The sequence below is a fragment of the Alnus glutinosa genome, chromosome 6 (assembly GCF_958979055.1).
Source record: "Alnus glutinosa chromosome 6, dhAlnGlut1.1, whole genome shotgun sequence".
NCBI lineage: Eukaryota > Viridiplantae > Streptophyta > Magnoliopsida > Fagales > Betulaceae > Alnus > Alnus glutinosa.
Genome location: NC_084891.1, coordinates 28,567,477 through 28,585,627, shown reverse-complemented (window position 1 = coordinate 28,585,627; position 18,151 = coordinate 28,567,477). Strand labels below are relative to the sequence as shown.

Below are 18,151 nucleotides of genomic sequence, written 5' to 3'. Positions count from 1 at the left end.
GTTGGGTTTGGCTGAACTAGAGTTGAAATTTGAGCGATCTTATATTTCCAGTCATTACTCGAGCTCGCAATTTCACATTTCAATTTCTTTCTTTTAAAATGATATATAGTTTATTTTTATAAAAAAGATACATAGGTATTTTTGAAAGTGATATAGAGAAGTCAAATGAGTTGGCTTTTATTGGTGTTAAGGAGATTTTTTTTCTTTTTAAAGTGATATGCTCGAGTTTTTGATGAGAAATTGGAGATGGACAAACACCAATCTAGATTCTGTAATTCTATGTTAATACACTGCTGAATGTAATTAAAATAAAATAAAAGGCCCAAAAAGTATTAAAATTTTTTCTTGAAAAATCTGTACAAAAAATGGCCCAAAAAATATGTACAAAAAAAAGGCCCAAAAAATCTGTACAAAAAATAGCCCAAAACAGGTGTAAACCTGGCCCAAAACAGGTGTAAAAATAGCCCAAAACCGGTCTAAACCCGGCCCAAAACCGGAATTCGAAAGCGGTTTCAAACCGCCGGTTATAACCGCCTCCGCCAAGGCGGTTAGCGGTTTTAGCCAATAACCGCTTGTACACCCCTAAGTAGCAGGCAGCGACTGAGCCAGAGGACGACGACGAGCAAGGCTGGGGGGGCGCATGTCGACTAGAGGGTGATGGAACAGCGCAGATCTAGCTTCAAAGATTGATACAAACTGAGGCACGGCCAAATCTCTCCGTTAGCGACACGAGCGGCGGGCTCTCCTCTTCCGAAACTTCTTTGGAGTGTTTTCCTACCAAGAACAAAGAAAACTAAAAGAAACTAGAAAACTACACAAACTTCCATAGTTCAAACGGACTAGGAAGACTAAAATCACCAACGGAACAAGTCCAGGGGACTCAAAACTCCACAGTACTAGTGACTAGGAGACTCTAGCTTCTACTGGAACAACCCAGGGAGGAACCAAAACCTCTTTTAGCCCTAAAAGGGCTAAGGGAAGAAGCAACAACCGGGAGGAAGGAGGTTTGGAACCTCCCTCCCCCGGCCAACGACACCACTGTTAGGGAGAGAAGGTTATGGAGAAAAGGAGAAGCATTTTGGGAGTTGTTTCTTATTTTATTTTTGATTGATTTGATATAAGTGTGATAATTATTTTCTGAGTGTTTTAAAGAGTATTTTGTGTGTGCAGTTTATGTATTGTTGTTTGAAAAAACTAAACAAAAGAATAAAAACAAAAAGTTTAACAAACGGAACATAACTCTATGCTCTAACTTGTCTTTACATATTACAATTACTCGCTAGTAAATAGATTTTTTAACTGCATAGATCATTACATGTGTACATTGAATTCTGAGAAATACTATTTTGTATTTTGTTTTATATATATATATATATTCATCTAACGTGACATGTTTAATCACCCCTTAAAATAATATTTTTTTTTTAAAAAAAAACTAAAAAATTATGTTTAACTATAAAAACAACATAAAAACAATGTAAAATAATAATACATTGACTAACAATGATCATATATTTTCAAATTAGGAGAGCCATAAATAACATCCAACAATAAATTTAAATTACCGACAAAAGTTTAATCATAAATATTATCATTCAAATTCAACTACAAATATTGTGAAGTTTTGGCCAACGTACTACAGCCATCAAAGTTCAATCATATATGTTATTACAATCAAGTTAATTCGTATCTTACTACGTATCAATGATCCACAAATTCTAAGCTCCATGATTTTTCAAAAAGTTGTCCAACCAAAACTTTTTAAGCTTAGCATTTTTTGCCAAAAATGCTCTTGCAACATTCTCATCTCTCATCAAGTGGTCAAATGCAAATGCAAGCATAAACTCGTCATATCCTTCCACCTTCATTACTTCTTCATAAAGAGTATCTGCATCGACTCCCTTATTGAGAGATTTAAGTACTAATGCAATCTCTTTCAACTGTTCAGATATCAAACTATAAGTATCTTCACTGTCAGTACGGCTCCTTTTCCTGTGTGACCTTTGGGCTGAAGCATAATCGAAAGAAACATCTATATCAGCAAAAGAATACTATCCATATAAATCCATCTTTCATACTCTCAATTAACATGAGGTTCCTTACATAATAATCTCCTAGATCTAATATCTTCTAAGATTATAGCCCCAAGAGCAAGGATAGATGTGACTGCAACCACAATTGTTGGAAGAATTTTTTCTTCCATCTACAAACAACACATAAATGGAGCCAATCCTAAGTGAGATAAGGAATAAGAAAGCAAAAGTTAACATCAGATTTCGCGAACCAAACATAAACTGTGTTAGATTCCATCCAAATAAAGGGTACAAAAATCCCCTTCTATTGGCAGAGAATGTAAAGATTATTACATGAAAGAATACACTCAAGATATTAAGTCATTAGGGCCAAAATTTGTTGTTTTGAAGGCCTTACCTTCCAAAATATAGGGCACAAGTCCAGTTCCCATCATTATGTAACAAATATCCGTTTCCTTTATCTCACGAAAAGAGGACATTACATACATCCAAAGGGTCAGTGACAAATTTTACTGATGGGCTTCCTAAACTAGCAAAGGGGAAAAAATCGAACACCATCGTATAAACTTTTTAGTTCACAAACTCAAGCTTCAGAAAATTTAACAAAAGGGAATTTTACACCAAACTTCAGGGAATAAAATGCAATAATTAAATCTGCAAAACTAGCACTAAGGAAGCAGTACAATCAAGTGAAACTTTCCAACATTCGGTGCCCTTCAAGAAAAATCTAAATAAACTGCCAATGCTAATACTAACCCACCCAAATCTTTTAACAAAGAACTTTCCCTAGCATCCAACATTACATAGTCTCAAATTTCTGCACAATACCACAGAACTTTCCCTAGCATCCAATATTACACGGTCTCTGTAATAACCCCGACCCCCTTTCGAGGGTAGAATAGTCTTTACCACCTATGAGAATTTTTATTTCTTTATATTAATTCATATTTCTTGATATTAAATAACCACTCCTATATTTTATTAAAACACCTACTTTTAAATTTAATAAATTTATATCAATTTAAGTTCCACTTTTATATTTTATATTTATATTAAAATATGAGGATCAGATTTTATATTAAAAATATTAGATATCTGATTTATTATTATTAAAATACTTATTTTAGTATATATAAAACTCTATCCGCCAAAGAATGAAACCTTATTCTTATAAATAAATATTTGAGCCATCGCTCTCTTCTCCCGTCTCAGAAGAGTTTTCAAGCCTCCTCTCCCTTGCACAATTTTCGGCTCTGTGGACAAGGTACCATCTTACCTCCTATTTCTTCTCCTTAGTTCTCTTTTTCTGGTGAAACCGTAGCATTCATTTGTTGATATAACCATTGTTTATTGTATTTTGTCTTGTTGTATATCATGTCAGCATAACAATCAAGAAAAAGGATTGCTATTTTTTCTTTTAGACTCCTTCCTCTCAAAACGTGTGCCTCATGTTCAATATATATATATATATTTTCTTCTCTTTTCTAACCATGAGATGCAGCATCAATTGTCCTTTTTCTCTCTCCTTTGTCTTTCTCCAAATACCAACGTCACATGCCTTATTGTATTGTCTTCATTTTCTTTTGTTTTTTTTTTTCCCCTATTCTTTCCTTTTTCTAATACCACCGAGAGGTATATAGATATATATATATGTATATATTTTTTTTTTCTTCTCTTTGTCTTGGCCGAACTCAATTCAGAATTGATGGATTATGAAATCCTCTCACTTTTCAATTCAGCCAGGCTATTTTGGGGAAATCATAAATTGTTGTTTATTTTCTTTTGTTTCTTTTCTTTTTACTTTGATGTATAGATTTGGGTTTGCCCTAAATTCTTCCACAAAAAGATATATAGTCCTAAAAATTCTATTTTTGGTACAAAGTAGTTTAATGTAAACATTCAAACCTTCTTGTAAATTCCTAAAAAATCATGGATCATTTTTATAAATTACTTTATTTAAGGGTACAGTTTGTGATATCGGAATTTATTAAACTCTATAATTATAAAATAAAAAATTTCTGATGACAATTACCTTTATGGAGTCGTATTTCTAATGTCAATAAAAGAAAACGTGTTAGTACTTATTTAATGATTTAATTATTATTCGAATAATTAATGCTGTTAAACATACCTAGAGAATCCATTCTCAGTAGGTTAGCAAGACAAATCCTAGTGGTGTTAGTGTGTAGTTTAGTGACTAGCACGAGGTATTGATTTATTTAAACCTGTACCAGGTGACTAGTTAGCAGTCGAGATAGTCCAACGACTTATTGCAATCAGAGAGGTAAGGGATCCTCTACCCATTTTCAAATTGTTTTATGTCATATTATTTTATCCTTTTTTTTTTAAAACATATTTGCAATTAAATGTTCTTGTTCTATATTTCAAATTATATTGATGCATGAATGACTGTTTTAAAAATAGTTTTGAGATGAAAATTGTCGGTATAAATGTTAATCTTGAAATCACTGTTTTAAAAGAAGCTTTGGTTATAAATGATTTTCTAGTTATTCGTAAATTGTGTAGTTGGTTCCCGAGACGGGAAGTTATAGCTTTTTGAAATTAATGAGAAAATGAGAGTAAAAACCCTCCCACACATTGCCTCAAGAGTTATCAAAGGAATAAGAATAATTTGTGAGAATGAGATTTTTATAAATGAGGCACATGTGTGGAAGAGACTATTATTTTGGCCCCAGAGATATTCACAGAGATTTACAGAGTTTAAGCTTGGTAACGTTGCTTGGATGGAAGCGCAACCGCTCAAGGACTTTGAGAAAGCGGATCCATCCCTATGTCATGCTAAGTGCACTTCAATTAATTAGCTGACGGGGCAGGGCCTGTGGCCACAGTTTACCTGCCTGAGGTCGCAGTAGACCGCGCAACCCTAGTACACAGGGCGTAATAGTGTACATGGGCCCTACATATGAGAAATTTATTTATCAACCAATAATTTTATATGTTAAGTAAAATGCCGAATTTTTATTTGTATTATAGAAATTTAGATTTCAAGTGTATTTTAATAATTGTTTTAAAGAAAATGAAGTTAACTCAACCGTTTTATGGTTGAGGGTTACCTTACTGAGCATTTCTCGCTCACCCCTTATTTTGTTTTGTTTTCAGGATATGATCAGAGAGACCTAGGCGGCCAGGATGGGATCTAGGCTAGCAGTAGGATATTATTTTTCTGTTACCTTAATAAGTGCACTTGCACAATAAATCCAGTTCCTTTGCATTTCAATTATTGTATTAAACATTATTACTCTTTTTAAAATAATCGTTTCCGCATTTATTGAAGCTCTGAGTTTTAAAATTAATTTCTAGTAATTTACTTAATTCAACATATTAGCTAGGTTACCTAGTAGACCTTATGAATCTTTGCGGTTTGGTGTTTGAAAATGGACGAACCTAACCCTTAGCGGTTTGGGAGCGTTACAGTCTCAAACTGTGAATTACCGTATTCAGAGGCTGAAGTCATAGATAGAGATGAGGCAACTTGTTAAGAGACATTTTGACAAACACTTTGAGTGCATATATTTATGCAGACTCAAAAGCAGAGCCAAACCAACCAAGAAGTTAATTTTGATAGGAAATATGCAGCAGAAGAGAGCTGAGTGCCTTATATTTTAAAATTTCAAGGTGCATAGTATTAAACAAAATTCTGCATCAATTAAAAAAGGAAATGAAGTTGGGAACACCCAAATCAGGCGACAGCAGAAAAACAACTAAGCAGGCAGGCTCTTGCTCTCATGTAATCCCTAAAGCATTTTCATAAAAAACTGCAAAGTCCCACAATAGACACAGAGAGGTCATTTTCTTCTCATAGAACATCCTATTAATCGGCCACAGAAACAAGACGAAATCCACCGATGAATAGATAGGAAGGATCTATTTTTGCAAGTATGGATCTCAAAAATAGATGCTTCGTACCTGTTTTTTGGACGATCCAACAAATCCAACAGAGAGAGAGAGAGAGAGAGAGAGAGAGAGAGAGAGAGAGAGAGAGGAGCTGTGAAGGTGTACTGGTCTGTGTGAAGGAGAAGACAAGAGAGTCTGTGGATTTACTAAGTTTTTTTTTTTTTTTTTTTTTGTCGAATAGAAATTATTTTTAGGTCGGTTATTATTTTCGTTTTCACCAAATATATATTTTTTAAAGAAATATTTTACGCAGAAAAGAATATTAAAATCATAAAATATAAGAAAAATAAGCATAGTGGTAAATATGGTAGATTTAAAAAAAGTGAGAAAATTACTTATTTGATTATTAAGGCTTGCAATTGTACTAAAAAAACTGAGTCATGGGAGATGCATGTCCTGCTCCCCATCAAAATCGCTGCATCCAAAGGAGAAACGTGTACAAAATGTGCTTCCTAGGAAAGAATAAGATATAATTAGGAAGCTTGCAAAATCAAAGAATTTTACATACATGAACATGTAGTGGTAGCAAAAATCTGCAAGAATTAAACCATTCACAATTTTGGAGAGGACTTTGAGATAATAATAAAAAAAAATCTAACCTAACTTAAAGGTCATAAACTTACCAAATTCAAAATTACCTTGTTTTAGTGAATTTAATTAAATATATGTTATATATTATATATAAAGGGAAGGCGGATGCAGATGCAGTTATTGATCATATCCTTACCCTAAAACTGCTATCTGTATTTTGTATTCGTATACGGGAATAGTAATTTTTACTAACCGTATCCGTATCCACACATGTGAATAGTAAATACAAGCCGTTATTATCTTCTCGCATTTTCATTCCTAATACAGAGAGCCCAATGGATGATCGGGATCCTTATTATCGATGGTCTCATGGCCTTCAGTTTTTCCTCCCTTTTTTGCAAGATTATCAAAGGAGGGCAGCATTTTGGCCAGATGTGCATCTTGGCATACTTAAATCTGGGACGGATGCTGGGAAATCAATACAATATCCTAAAACATATTTCATTACACGTTATCCATTCCATATCACAATTAGGGCTGAGCATGGGGCGGGGGGGGGGGGGGGGCGGGGATGGGGATTTTTTGAACCCGCCCCGCAGAGGTGCGGGTTCCCCAAAGTGAACCCGCACCCCGCACAAAATCCCCTCCACCCGCACGGGGCGGGTGTAGGTGGGGCGGGGATCCCCGCGGGTTTTGACCCATTGACCCATTAACTATCTTTCATTCCGATTACAAGCAAGAAATGACTATAAAGACATATCTTCTTAATTATAGCATTAATAATAACACATCAACATATGGATCTGGGGCTTCAAGTAGTGGGATCAATTGTGTGAATCCAACTTTCAATTTCAAAGAGATATACTGATGAATCACCACCACCAAAAGAAAAAGAACCAAAGAAAGAAAGAAACAAGAAGAAGAAGAAAAAGCCAGAGTGCTCTACCCGAAATGCCGTACCTTTTGGAAGAAATGACCAGGTAGATAACTTGTCCTCTATACCAGCAATTATAGGATCCATGTATTGTGCTCAGCAGAAATATCAGTTAATTGATATGGAAAAGTAAGGAATCGTGTATAAGTCCTAAAACGCAACAGAAAAGAACTAAAGAAAGCACAAAGATGTAGACTCACAACCAAAAACTAAAGTCAATAGCAAGGTCTTAGACTGCATTTTGCCCTAAAGTGATTCCGTCAAGTTCTAGCAGTGGGCAGTAAGGGCCAAGGGGGGGGCTGCGGCGCAAGGTCGGGAGTAAGGAGTTAGAGAAGAGAGGTTAGAAGTTAGGGACTTAGGGTTAGGTTAGAAGTGTGTTTTTGTTTCTGCCGCTTTCTTCCTTTTTCTTTTTTTTTTTTTTTAAATATGCGGGGCGGGGGCGGGGCGGGGCGGGGACCCGAGAAAATTCAAGGGTCCCCCCCGCAACCCGCCCCGCACCGCGCGGGGGGGGGCCAAAAACAACCCCAAAACCCGCCCCATGGGTGTGGATTTTGGGCTCTGCGGGGAGGGTTGGGGCGGTTTCTGCGGGGCGGGGCGGGTTTCTGCGGGTTTTGCTCAGTCCTAATCACAATTGTCTTAATACATTACTTTACAACACAAATATCCCAATTTCTTAAACTCATTGAATTCATACCCACATTCTCATTAATATCACATGCCTCAAAGAGACCATTGATTTCCTTTGTAAATGAAATTTTGCAACTTATTGAAACACTTTCTCAACTCCTCATGATCTATTGCACCATTTGAATCCTCGTATGCAACCAAAAGAAACACACACATCTAAGTAGCTATTGTTAGAGACAATCAAATCATACAATCTCATATATTCTCATACCATATCCATTCACAATTATATAGAGAATATATTATCTAACAACTATATCACTAAAAAAAAAAAAATTCATGTGTATCATGTGATCACGCATGCATGATTAGAACACTAAACACATTATTCTTAGCAGTCATAAGGGAAAAAAAAAAATGAAGTAGATGTTTTTGTGTATGTTTTCCAAAATAACCAATTAAGCATCGATCTTTTGGATGATAGGATCCAAGGCTTACCAAATTACATGCAACCCTAAAATAGATTTGAGGAATGCTAGGCTTACAAAATATTTTACAATTTTTTTTTTTTGGCAAGCCTAGCATTCCACAATAAATTTTAAGTTCAAAACAATAGAAGATAAATATATAAATTTCTGTAAAAATAAAAAATAAATAAATCCACAGTAAAAGTGTAAAACTCAGCTAAATCCCTCACCCTAAAAGAGTTATTTTATTAGCTGCATCAATCAGCCTTTTAACTTAATTATCTATACAAACAACAGTTCTTGGAAAGACATTGATGCATAAGTGCATGGCCTTTTTTATTTTATTTTATACAATATAGTAACATTTAATTTTATGGTAATGAATTTTGTGTTGCAATATATGTTCAACAAACAACAATCATTTATTTACAATGCATTGAATGCAATTAAAAAAAATAAAAAAATGAGGAAATACAGTACAAAAGGCTCCTACAATGCTACAATTAAAATGGGAAAAATACGTAACCAATACCATATCTAACACCACAGTCTCGTATTGAGAAGAGATAAATAGTCCACATACAGTAAGTGGTTTATAAGAGATAATCATAAGTGCTAAGTTCTACATTGCCTAATTAATTAGTAGGTAAAATTGGACTTTATAAGGAATTATAAAAAAGTTCCAAATTGATTAGTCATTTCAAGGTAATAATACAGATGTGACTAACGCTTTTTACTAAGTTATTTTACACTATATATAGCTTATACAACCAATATGGTATAGGCTTGAAGTAGGGGTGTGGGTCTGTAACAATAATGAAGAACCGAAGCGTAACCAGGTACGTAACAGACCAAACGGTTAAAAAGCTTGTTTGGAGACACCATAAACAATTAATAATGGTTTCAAACAGTAAAGATGAATAAGGAGGATTATAATTAACAGTTTTAACTCCCCAGACACACTATTAACGAAAAAGAACTAAGAAAATTAAAAGAAAAACAAAAAAAAAAAATCAACATAAAACCTTCCTGGACACTTTTCTTCTATCCCTTTATAAGATTTTCTTATATTTCAATATTATATTCCCAAATATTGTTTGAATTTATTTTTACAGGCAGATCGATTCAATAAATAAATAACAATAATAAAAATAAAAATAAATCTTCCCAAAATATGCTATTCCCAACATTTTACACTTCCGCTGGCTACTGCCTCATGGAGCTAAAAAGATGCCCAACCAAAAATGCCATCATCCACCTCAAATGTATTCCGGCCTTATTCCAATCTCAACAACTAAAGAAGACCAGTAAGAATTAATCTTCTTGGGGCCACAAAATGGATCTTCCCATTCAGCAAAGCTCCAACTCGATCAATTCAAATTCTCTCTCTCTCTCTCACTTTTCTTCATAATTTTTATAAATATATATATATTTTATTGTTATGCATGTTTAAAGTAAAAAAAACATTGTTTGAAACTCTTTCAGAAATCATATTATAAACGCATGCAACCTGACTTTAAAACGTGAGAATTTAATGTTTAATTCTACTAACTTTTACGACCTGACTTAAGAACTTAAGGATTTAATATGTTTGATTCTACTATCTTATAGTAATATGAATTTACTCTTGCTTCAAAATAAAGTTTTTAGCAAAGCATACTTGTTAAATTACCAATTATATATTCTGATAGTTTAAGATTATAAGAAATTATTGACTTAATCATTTATCATTTAGTTAAAATTTTAACGCTCACTTTTAATGAAATAATATTTTTATTGAAATGTAGATTCAATATATGTAACATTTTAATTGAAATAAAAGGTAAATGAGATAAAGTTCGAACTCAAGATTTTTGCTCTAATACCTTATTTTAAAAGTTAAAGCTAATAAAAAAATTGATTTAATTATTTAATTAATATTATATTAATACCGTTAGTATGCATGTATCAATATAAACATGCATAACTTTTCTCAAAAAAAAAAAAAAAAAACATGCATAACTATTAGCAAACTAACATGGTTTTCTTGAAAAGGGAACTTAAAGGGAAGTCGTATGTAACAAGTATGCATTCTTTTCAAACTGGCAGACATTGACCAATTATGTTTGAGAATTAATGAACAAATTCTAGAATGGAGGCCAGCTTTACTAACGTTCCATATATTCAATAAAGACGATTAATATCTACATGCATGGACGAAATTTTCTTTTACTATATGTATAAATGGTAATGTTATGTATCATATTTTAAATGATCCTTTGATGTCACAGTCCTAATGACAACTATTTAATCAATTATTGTTAAGAAAATTCACAACTCGGTAAGATTGTCATGTCGATATTATAGGATAATTAGGTGGAGTCTTCATTTATGCTTTGTCCCCCACATAAAAAAAATCCTAAATCACTCTTTCTAGACAAGGTGATCAAAAATAAGAGGAAAAAGTAATCTTAAAAATCACACGTGTCACTCATTAAATTAATAATATCACATCAACATAATAATATAATGATAAGATAAAAATATAATTTTTAGCATTATTTCTGTCTATCTTAAACGAATAAAAGAAAAGATAAAGGGGCACTAGAACGTACCATTTTCCACATCTTTCGTCTACGTTCAATTCTTTAAAGATCCAATATGTGACTTTGCCTCCTGATCAAAAAGCTTCCAAACGGTCCAATGAATTATTCAAAGCCACGATTGACATGAGACATGACGACATCAAAAGATTAAAAAAAATACAAAAAAAAGAAAAAGAAAGAAAGTTTGTCTAGGCGATTGAAAAGAATAAAACCTTAAACCATTTGGGTTCAGAATGGTATAGGTATCTCACGCATCCTCCACGGCGAATTTGGATACTCTCCATGGAATATGACTCATATGAGATAAAGAATCAAGAGGTGTTTTTTTTCTTCTTCCTTTTTGCACGTAGGCTCAGCGGCTCGTCCCCATTCGCCGCTCACGCGTAGTTTCCGCGCTTAGAATCAATTCGAACATACGCTTCAACTTGGAATTTGGATCCTCTACATTTCAACTTGGGCCACCAGAGTTTTTCACTCTTTCTAATCTCACATTCCACGTTATTAAACTCTCTCATATGAACAGGACATGCTTTTATTATACGCTATTAATGTCATATATATATATATATATATATATATATATATATATATATATATATATATATATATATATATATATCACATTTTTATTTTATTATAATTTTATTTTTTATTAATACGAAAATGTCAATTATTATTATTATTATTTTTTTTTTTATCAACAATCCTTAATTAAAAAGAAAATTAAATATTGATTGATATTGCTACATCATCAACAAATATTACACTGCTACAATGTGATTTATAATATGGAAAATGTTAGATTTACAACACCAACATAACAAAAGCACAACACCTCCTCACATGAGGGTGAAACTCAGTGTGTAGGACTCACCCTCATGTGAAGGGGTGTTGTGCACTTGTTATGATGGTGTAATGCAGGAATCAAATCCCTTATAACATTATTCTTATCCGACTAATACTATACTCACTACACAATTAGTTTACGATTCTTTTACCAGTGTTAGCATGTGATTAAAGTAAATAAATGTCTACTCTTGAGAGTCTCAATAAATTACAAATAAAAGAATTATACGTCAAATGCAGGTCTAACATTTTTCTATTTATCCTACTCTCTAATACAAAGCTTAATTACTGATAAATTAAATCCCACTAATAAACTAACTTTGTGCAGATTCTATTGGGCTCAAAAGGCGACTCAATTATAGAGCTCCTTTCCCCTTTTGTCCACCAAATGGCCAGTGGTGGAGGACCCTTCTTCTCTACCTATATATTCCCTCCAAGTCTAAGATACATTCTCTCAAACTCCCAAACCCAAATCTTTTCCTTTTTCTTCTTTTACCGTATTTAAGCCATGGGTTCCAGCCCAAAGAACCTCCAGGCTATAATGGGTGCGCCTGGGGTGCGGGGTAAGAGGGTCACGACCCTATCAAAAGCTGGCTTGATCGACTTCATGCAGTCCATCGTTTTCAGCAAGCAAGATTCCAGAGAACCCTTTTACTTGCTTGATTTAGGTGCGGTCGCAGGTCTCGTGGACAGGTGGACCCGGGCCCTCCCAATGGTCCGGCCCTACTACGCCGTCAAGTGCAACCCCAACCCGGCTTTCCTCGGCACCATGGCGGCGCTCGGTTCGGGTTTTGACTGCGCAAGTCGGGCAGAAATTGAGTCCGTTCTTGCTCTCGGTGTTTCTCCAGATCGGATCATCTTCGCGAACCCTTGTAAAGCCGAGTCTCACATCAGGTACGGGGCAACCGTTGGCGTGAACCTGACGACTTTTGATTCGAGTGACGAGATCGAAAAGATCCGGAAGTGGCACCCGAAATGTGCTTTGCTGATTCGGATCAAAGCTCCGGATGACGGTGGAGCGCGCTGCCCGTTGGGTCCCAAGTACGGCGCCCTTCCCGAAGAAGTCGCGCCGCTCCTCCAAGCCGCTCAGTCCGCGGGGCTCGCCGTCGCCGGCGTCTCCTTCCATATCGGAAGTGGGGCCACGAATTCGCGCGCGTACCAACGAGCCATAGCAGCGGCTAAAACGGCCTTCGAGACGGCGACTCGGCTTGGCATGCCTCGAATGCGCGTGCTGAACATCGGGGGTGGATTCATGGCTGACCCGCAGTTCAACGAAGCGGCTTCAGCCGTGAAAGCCGCTCTAAAATCGTATTTCGGCAACGAACCGGGACTAACCGTCATGGGCGAGCCGGGCCGGTTCTTCGCCGAGTCGGCTTTCACGCTAGCCACGAACATTATCGGGAAGCGTGTACGGGGCGAGCTTAGGGAGTACTGGATCAACGACGGGATATACGGGTCCATGAACTGCATTCTGTACGACCATGCAACCGTCACATGCACGCCTCTCGCGTGCACATCCAACCGTGCGAACCCCACGTGCAAGGGCGCCAGGACATACAGATCAACGGTTTTTGGGCCCACGTGCGATGCGCTTGATACGGTTTTAACGGGACACCAGCTACCGGAACTGCAGGTCAATGACTGGCTGGTGTTCCCCAGTATGGGTGCGTACACGGCGGCTGCCGGGTCCAACTTCAATGGGTTTAGTACGTCCGCCATTTTGACTCACCTCGTGTACTCGAATCCAAGCTAGCAGCTTTCTTTTCTCGTGATTAGAAAAATAGTTGTCTTAATTTTATGTAGTATTAATATTAATAAATGGAAAGAAATCTAGCTAACTTTTTAATATGTCCTTCTCAACACAAATTTTGTGAGAATTATATTTACTACTTGTTTTTAATGAGAATAGCTTATAAAAAAAAAAATCAAATTATATATTTTGTTTGAAAACGAGTAATTCTAGACCTACATTTGATCTACAATTCTTTTACAATTTATCAATACGTGTCAGTATGTCATTAGAGTCAATGGCTTTTGAAGTAAAAGATTATATATAGTACACTAAACATAACATATTTGAAGTAAAAATATTTAAATTAAAACAGAGAAAATAGACTTAGATATCAGTCATGCAAATCCTATGACATGCGGAAGAGAGTTCAAGCTCAATAGACTTATTTTTGTATAAACATCATGGGGCGGACGAAGGTAAGAAATATATATTTTTTATAGGATGAGCTCCAAAAATTAATTATTTTCCCCAAAAAGAAAGTTTTTTATTTTATAGTTTTGTACTTCCATATCAAAATTTATGATTTCACCCCAAGCTACACCTATTCGTTCCTTACATCAAATTGAAATATTTAATAAAAAATAAACAATAAGATTCTTGTGTGATAATCTTGTTAATAATTAAGCTTTGTGCATTGATGTCTACGATGAATTCATTGACTTGATCTGAAATCGGAAATATAATATAGAAACTCTTAAGGAGCTTCCATTGTAAGTTGTAACCTTTCCTTAGTATTGGGTGTCATTGTTTTCAGATTCTCCATGCATAATTATTAGATCCTGTAACATGGAAAGCCAGACATTCCATCCCCTCGAGGACCAACCACAAAGACCACAACTTTCCAAGACGACCAATCACAAATAGCATATGAAATTGAATATTCATTCTCTTTTGTTTTTCTTTTGGGGAAAAGTTGGGGTGGTTTGACTTGTTTTTTTATTTTTTTTTTCTATTTTTTAAGTTATCCTCCGATAGTATATGCGATGCACGCACTTCTAACAATTGTGTCCTGTTACATTATAAATGAAAGAGTAATGTCAGGGCTATAAAAACTTTTACAAAGAGAACTTCATAAATTGACGTAGCATTATACTTAAAGATTAAAATACCATTTTAGCAAAATACCCTTCCAGTCATGAACGGATCACTCTAGTATTTTAGTAGCGTCGTCGTCTCGGACAGAATGACCGAATCCTGAACGTATGTCCGGGATCCGGCCCACCCTCGGCTAGAACGGCCGAATCCCGCTTGTCTGTCCAAGATCTGGACTACCCCCGGCCAGAACGGCTGGATCCCTGCCGTCTGTCTGGGATCCAGTCCATCCTCGGCCAGAACGACCGGATCTCGGCTGGCTGGCCGAGATCTGGCCCTTCCCCTAAAAGATTTTGAACTTCAATTATTTTCATTGATGTATAGAAGGGTATAAATAGAGGACTAGATTACATGTAATCCTATCTAAAGTTTGAATTACAAACCTATCTAAAGTTTGAATTACAAAAACAGAATTCTAATCTATCTAAATTCAAATTCAAAAATACAGAATCTTATCTCTAGATGTTATCCATTAGTTAGAGATTATTTGAATGAGTCTTCAACTGAAGCTGGACGTGATAATGAATCTGGACATGATGACTCTGCACGTGTATTAGATGAGCTGGCAAAGATATCGTTTACAGCCCCCCGCAAGCTGATGGGGACGGAACAAACCATAAACTTGTTACGGAGAAATTGAAATCGGGCTGAACTCAGACCCTTAGTGAAGATGTTTGCAATTTGATCGTGTGTGCTAATGTATTTGATGGAGATATCGCCATTGAGCACCTTCTCACGAATGAAGTGGTAGTCGACTTCGATGTGCTTCGTCCTAGCATGATAAACGGGGTTAGAAGCAAGTGCAAGAGCCCCAATATTATCACACCAAAGGCGTGGAGTAGCAAATAATGGAATACCAAGATCTTTAAATAATATTCGCAACCAAAAGAGATCAGTGGTGGCAATGGCCATGGCACGATATTTAGCCTCTGTGCTAGAACGTGCAACCACAGATTGTTTCTTGGCAGTCCAAGAAATGAGAGATGATCCCAAAGCTATGCCAATTCCCATTGTGGAGCGACAAATATCCGGATTACCCGCCCAGTCAGAGTCATAGAAAGATTGAAGTGTCAAGGGTCCTTTGGTGTACCATAAGCCGTGGTCAATAGTGCCTTTGAGATAACGTAGAACACGTTTTGCAGCTGTCCAATGGAGAGTAGATGGGTGATGCATGTGTTGACAGTGTTGACATAGCTGGTTGACAGAAAATGCAATATTTGGACGTGTTAAAGTACAATATTGTAAAGCCCCCACTGTTTGGCGATAGGTAGTAATGTTTGTTGGAGACAAAGGATCACCATCAGCAGTGGACATTTTGGAACCAGCAAGGCATGGAGAGGAATATGGCTTTGCACCCAACATATTGGACTTGGATAGAAGATCGGAAATATATTTTGATTGCCTTAGATGTAAGCCTTGAGAAGAACGGACAGCTTGTATTCCCAAAAAGTAATGCAAGTTGCCGAGATCCTTAAGTTTAAAAACCTATTGAAGCTGAGTAATAATAGAGGCAATATGGGATGTAGATGTGCCAATGAATAATATATCATCTACATAAATCAATAAGTAGAGATGCACATTTCCGCAATGAAGTATAAATAAGGAGCTATCAACCGAATAAGATACAAATTCAAGCTCCAATAATGTCTGAGAAAGGCGTGTAAACCAAGCTCGCGGTGCTTGTCTTAGGCCATACAAAGATTTGTGCAACCTGCAAACATGAGAGGGAAATTGAGGATCAATGAATCCTCTAGGTTGTTCCATAAAAACACTTCTTCAAGCAAGTGACCGTGGAGAAAAGCATTCGAGACGTCTAGTTGACGAATATTCCAATTAAATTGCACAGCAAGGGCCAAGAGAACCCGGACTGTGTAAGGCTTCACCACGGGACTGAAAGTTTCTGTAAAGTCCACCCCACTTTCTTGATCAAAGCCCTTAGCAACCAACCTTGCTTTATAACGATCAATAGAGCCATCCTGCTTCTCTTTGATCTTGTAAACCCATTTATTCCGGATGATATTGTGGTTTGAAGGTCGAGGACATAAGGACCAAGTTTGATTTGCAATAAGAGCATCGAATTCATCACCCATTGCAGCTCTCCATTCATGGGATTTGGTTGCCTCAGAGTAGCAAGTAGGTTCTGGCGGAAGAGAAACACTGGAAAGGGCACACAAAGGATGCTTGGTGGAGTAGAATGAAGTGTAATTAGGAAATGAACGAGTTTGCAAATGACCTGTCTTAGATCGGGTGAGCATGGAATGAGTGGAAATAGGAGCTAAAGAAGTGTTGGGAGGTGGGGAAATAATTGGATCAGAGGATTCAACATGTTGGGAAGAATCTTGAGGAGAAGAAACCTAGAGAGCAGGAGACATGTCATGTAAGGAAGTATCACTCGATAGAGGTGAAGATGAGGCGTGTAGTGCTGGAGGTGTATCGGTGTTAACAGGCTGAATCTGGACTGAAGATGAAGATGGAATGTTAGAAAAAATAGGAAAAGAAACAGAAGATACCGAACCTGGAGTGGTAGGAGAGAGGACACCCTTTTTCAGCAGGAAATCTGGATTCGTTAAATACTACATGCCTTGACACATAAACCTTGCGAGAGACCGGATCTAGACAGCGATACCCACGGTGATTATTGCTATAACCCAAGAAAATACATTGCTTACTCCTAAATATTAACTTATGAGTGGAGTATGGACGTAAAAGAGGAAAACAGGAACACCCAAAGGAACGAAACAGGGAGTAATCTGGACTTTTGTTAAAGAGTTTAAAGTAGGGAGAGACATTGTCAATTATTGGAGAAGGAAGACGATTTATGATAAAAACTGATGTAGCAAAAGCATCAACCCAAAATATGGAGGAGAGATGAGATTGTGCAAGTAATGATAATCCCATTTCCATAATATGACGATGTTTACGCTCAGCCACACCATTTTGTTGTGGTGTGTGAGGACAAGAAATGCGGTGAATTATGCCATGAGTGACCAAAAAATTTTTAAATTGAGTTGACATATATTCCCCACCACCATCACATTGAAATTGTTTAATAGAACATGAGAATTGATTTTCCACAAGGATTTTAAATTGCAGAAAAACAGAGAAAACATCGGATTTATGATGAATGGGATACAATCAGGTGAACCTTGAAAAGTCATCAATAAATAAAACATAATAGGAACAACCTCCTAAAGACTTTGTAGAACATGACCAAACATCCGAATGGATGAGATCTAAAGGACACATAGAGACTCGAGGAGAAGATTGAAATGGAAGTCGCTTGCTTTTGCCGAGTTGACAAGGTTCGCAAACACCATTCAATTGTTTGA

General features: G+C 36.2%; 1 protein-coding gene across 1 annotated transcript; it reads left to right on the top strand.

The window, feature by feature from the left end:
• The first annotated feature begins 12,389 nt into the window (after positions 1-12,389).
• LOC133871397 (ornithine decarboxylase-like) lies at positions 12,390-13,842 on the top strand. Its single transcript, XM_062308851.1, has one exon. It carries the CDS (start codon positions 12,447-12,449, stop codon positions 13,689-13,691), a length of 1,245 nt encoding a protein of 414 aa, XP_062164835.1. The 5' UTR covers positions 12,390-12,446; the 3' UTR covers positions 13,692-13,842.
• The last annotated feature ends 4,309 nt before the right edge of the window (positions 13,843-18,151 follow it).